This window comes from Physeter macrocephalus, chromosome 11 (assembly GCF_002837175.3).
Source record: "Physeter macrocephalus isolate SW-GA chromosome 11, ASM283717v5, whole genome shotgun sequence".
NCBI lineage: Eukaryota > Metazoa > Chordata > Mammalia > Artiodactyla > Physeteridae > Physeter > Physeter macrocephalus.
Window position 1 is genome coordinate 151120211 of NC_041224.1, and position 4476 is coordinate 151124686.

The window sequence follows — 4476 nt, forward strand, 5'->3', positions numbered from 1 at the left end:
TCATCTGGTGCTGGCACTTCTACTGAAGAATGAGGGTAGTTCTAACAGGGTCAAAAAAACTGCAATCCAAAGCCAAATGTGGCTACCAAAATGACAGAGTAACTTTTAGCACACAAGTAAACTCCCTTCTCCCTTCATCCATCATTCCACGCTACTTCTACTGCCCCCTTTTGGCACAGCTACCTGGAAAAGAGTTGGCAAAACAGCAATGGGGTATGTAGCGGCACATCCCGGACATTACATTTTAAGAGTACAAAGGTAGGAGTTTTACAACTGATAGACGTTAGCTTAAAAATGGGACTTTGCCATGCCTTTGCTCAGGAAACATAAAGAGATGACTTCCAGAAAAACAAAATGAACTTTTAATATTGCTTAACACACTGAAGAGTAAGTAAGAACATGCTAGGAATCCTTCAGTGAAATATTAATGCTTATGATTCTGACATGAGGGATCCTTAAATTTTTCTTGAAACAGTCAGACATGCCCTAATGCTTCTCTACTATTAAAAGAAAAACCAGAGATTTTAAAAAAATGAAGCAGGAGCCTTAGTCACCTTCTTCCTCCTCAGTCTCTTTTTCTTCCATCGTTTCTGCCCCCTTTTTATGTTTCTTACAAAGCACAAGGATGCAACATAAAAATAAACAAGTCAAAGGAATAAGCCACAATAATCGCTGGTTTCCCTTCTCCTTCAGTCCTGTCTCTTCTGCTTGGGGATTAAAAGGTGGGCCACTACTATTACTACCTCCATTGCCTTGGTGTTCGCAGTAGGGAGGTGCCCATCCAGGATTGCAGTGGCATTGTTGTTTATTATTGCAGATCCCCTTCATGTGGCAGGTCTCAGGCTGACAGGCTTGTGGTACGCGAACCATACTGACACACTTGTTGCGGATACATATCTTTCCTGGACCACATATTGTGCCGTCTTTCACTTGACCAATATCAGATATGGACATGCCTATATGATAATCAGTGCCCCAACAAGTGGTGTCATTGAAGTGAAGCTGATGCACTGTGGAATGTTCTATCAGATTAGGAATTACTCCCACATTTTCACACTGAACTCTCCCACACAGGATATCAGGGGATGCACATTTTACATACTGTGTGTCTTTGATACCACAGTGACCAAATCGATTTCCTTGGGTGTTGATTTCTTTGTAGCAACTCTGAGGTGCACTCCTTGCATCTTTGCCAAATATCTCCCTGCACTGTTCATCATGGTTATTACAGCTCTTTTGATAGCAGTAGGCACCATCACTACAGGGAATCCCATCTTGCACATATACATCTTCTGGGCACTGATGGGATGTCCCATTGCACCACTCCGGAAGGTCACATTCACTGATCTGTTTTCTGCACAAAGTCCCTGATGACATGAGCTTGCAGTCTTTACAACAAAGCCCGAAAGCACAAGCAGCTCCAGGCTTCAGCGAGCAATTCAACAGACAGCAGGGATCATTTATGCACTGCTCTATGGTTCCACAATCACACTCCTCTCCTTCTTCAACCACTAGGTTCCCACAATACTTCAGCCTAAAGATATTCCCTGGATGTGGAGGAGAGTAAAGACATAATCCATTACTTATAAGATTGTCCCAATACTCGGCATAACTGCAGTTGCTGAATTTATTTGTCACCTCTCTGGCAGGAAACATTATGCACCACTGAAGTTCACACGCACACCATTCAGTATCATGCTGCATACCTAAATTATGACCAAGTTCATGGGTCACAACAATTGCAAAAGCATACAGACTCTCGTCTTCAAAAACATTAACTCCACTGTTAAAAGGACGCTGGCATATTCCACCAACATAGGCAAGTCCAAGTGTTACGCCAAATGATTTTTTTATGAAAAGATGGGCTGCATCATGTGACAGTCGGTCATCAAGACTAGAATACTTCCAAACAGCAAAATCCTCCAAAAGCTTATCTATGTTATCGATGGGAACTGGGTTTCCTTCAGTCCAGACTTCAAGCCCAGTTAAAATTACATCAAGTTCCAAAGAGTGATACAAGCTACCTATTATATTGACAACATCAAGTATTTCACGCTGCACTACTGACACATTACTTTCCGAGTGAACGAATCGAAGATGGTCCACAACCACTACCAACTCAAGAAAACGCAAGTGGGTCCACCAGCCTGTGTAAGAACTTTGCATCAGAGTGAAATTATGCAACTCCAATTGGCGTGCTATTTCCTCTTCTGTTAACCCACATCTCATAGGTGGGAACTGTGTATCATCACTGTCTATCTTATACACCCAGTGTTCAAATGTCGCAGAAAACCTAACTGGTTCAATTTCATAAGCAAGATCATTTATCTGTAGTATTCCTCGAAAACCTCCAGAACAAGTACTGAGGGCAACCAGGGACTTGGGAACCCCCTCCACATAACCATGATAGTAGCAGTCATCAGGAACAAAAGGCTGATCCTGGCGGAGAGCACGCTGGTCTGTGTAGGTGAACACTAGGAGGTGTCTGGAAACCAAGAACTTCTTGACCCTCATGTGGGCAATGTGTCTCTGGCCCCCAAACCGCAGGCTGTAGGAGAGCCAGCCTGGAGCCTTTGCATTTCTGCTCCTGCCAGTCACCTTCAAGGGGATCACCAATTCTGGAGAGGAGAAGTGCTGGGAGGCCCTGGCCTGAGAGTAGTCAGAAATGAACAAAGACACCCCAAATGAGAGCAGCAGAAGAGTGACTCTGATGTGCACCAGGGCCTCACCCACTGCCATTATGGAGCCATCTGTTTAGGGCAGAAGAGGGCAGGGCATCAGGTGCTACTGGTCTGGCTCCTCCCTCTGAGCCGTTCAGGGTGCAGGGCTGACCTTTATGGATCTGTGTCCTGGAAGAGTTGAATCATCAGAGCTTCAGTGCTGAAAGTGAAAATAGAAAGAAGAGCTAGGATGGGGTGGTTGGGGCAGGGAGGGTGGGGGGCTGGAGAGAGAGAAGAAGGTGATTTCAATTGGGACAAGGCTTGAATCAATAAAATTCCTGAGATTGTTTCATATATAAGTAAGGGCAAGGGGTGGAGGAAGAGCAGATTTCCAGGGAAAGAGATGAAGGAAATTCATCATAGGTTGGTAATTATTGAACCTGATAAAGATTCATTATATACTGTTCTCTAAACATGTACACTGGCATGACATTTTCCTTATTAAAAAGATTGACATCTGACTCCCAATTTCTCCTCCACCCAAAAATCTACTGATACTCTGTTAGCTTCAGTAAGCATGTAGACAGCCCATCCAAAGCTCACCATTTTTTTTATCCCTTTATTCAGACAGTTTGATCCATCTCTCCTTCTCTTCTACAGACATCTTATCTAGCCCCCATTTCTGAGTTTAGCAGTCAAACTAAGCCTCACTTAATGGACTCATTAGTTTTGTGAGACCCCTCCAATCAAGACAAATTTTTATTTTATAATGCATTCTTACCTGCAGAAAACCCCTGGACATTCAAAGGAAGGCATCCATACTGATGGAGTAATAGGGAAAGGGGCTGCTATTTGGGGACAGCCCCATTGCCTCCAATCACAGCATGGAAGCAGCAGCCTTCTCTCCACCCAGCCCAGCTGCATCATGTTCTCAATCATAAGAGACTCATCTTGGCTGTGTAAATATAGATTCCATTCTATATTTTACATGGCTGGTGAGTTAGCTGAATTCTCTAGAGAAAGCTGGATTGAAGAATTTAAAACTAGAATCAGTTCACTAAAATGTTCAAAGACTACAATTTGAATGGACTTTCTTCATACCTGTTAAAAACATAAATTTTACCTCAGGTAAAAGCTAATTTCACTCATTTTCTGATTTTCAGTTAAAAGTATCAATAATTTGTGCTTCCCTGGTGATGCAGTGGTTAAGAATCCGCCTGCCAATGCAGGGGACACGGGTTCGATCCCTGGTCTCGGAAGATCCCACATGCCATGGAGCAACTAAGCCCATGTGCCACAACTACTGAGCCTGTGCTCTAGAGCCCACGAGCCACAACTACTGAGCCCGTGAACCAAAACTACTGAAGCCCATGTGCCTAGAGCCTGTGCTTCTCAACAAGAGAAGCCACTGCAATAAGAAGCCCGCACACTCGCAACAAAGAGTAGCCCCTTCTCGCTTCAACTAGAGAAAGCCCATGAGCAGCAACGAAGACCCAACACAGACAGATAAATAAATAAATAAATAAAATTTAAGAGTATCAATAATTTGCTTAATATTTAAAAACAAAATTTAAAAAAATTTGGAGACACATTTGAACACATATTGGTGGCCGAATATTCTAAATAAGACACAAATGGGTTAAGTAGTAGAGAGTGTAAGAAATATCCTCAGCATTATGATGTCAAAAACACCTGTACACTCCTGTATACTTTTCCAGAACTAATGGATGACTACTGGAAGCCAAGAATACTAGATGAAACCTCTTAGGGAAAGCATCTCTGATATAGGTGAAATCCTAGTGACCAGATTTCCTTT

The 4476-nt window shown here is 43.0% G+C and overlaps 1 protein-coding gene across 1 annotated transcript; it reads right to left on the reverse strand.

The window, feature by feature from the left end:
• Window positions 1-435: 435 nt before the first annotated feature.
• On the reverse strand, window positions 436-3764 carry LOC102992213 (disintegrin and metalloproteinase domain-containing protein 20-like). The gene is made up of 2 exons (XM_024115192.3): window positions 3442-3764; window positions 436-2880 (listed from the first exon to the last, which is right to left on the reverse strand). The coding sequence occupies exon 2, from the start codon at window positions 2737-2739 to the stop codon at window positions 547-549; it is 2193 nt and encodes a 730-aa protein (XP_023970960.2). The 5' UTR covers window positions 2740-2880; window positions 3442-3764; the 3' UTR covers window positions 436-546.
• Between the last annotated feature and the right edge of the window lie 712 nt (window positions 3765-4476).

Bases quoted from the DNA above. Each gene is read 5' to 3' on its own strand.
- LOC102992213 (XM_024115192.3), bottom strand. From the start codon at position 2,739: ATGGCAGTGGGTGAGGCCCTGGTGCACATCAGAGTCACTCTTCTGCTG.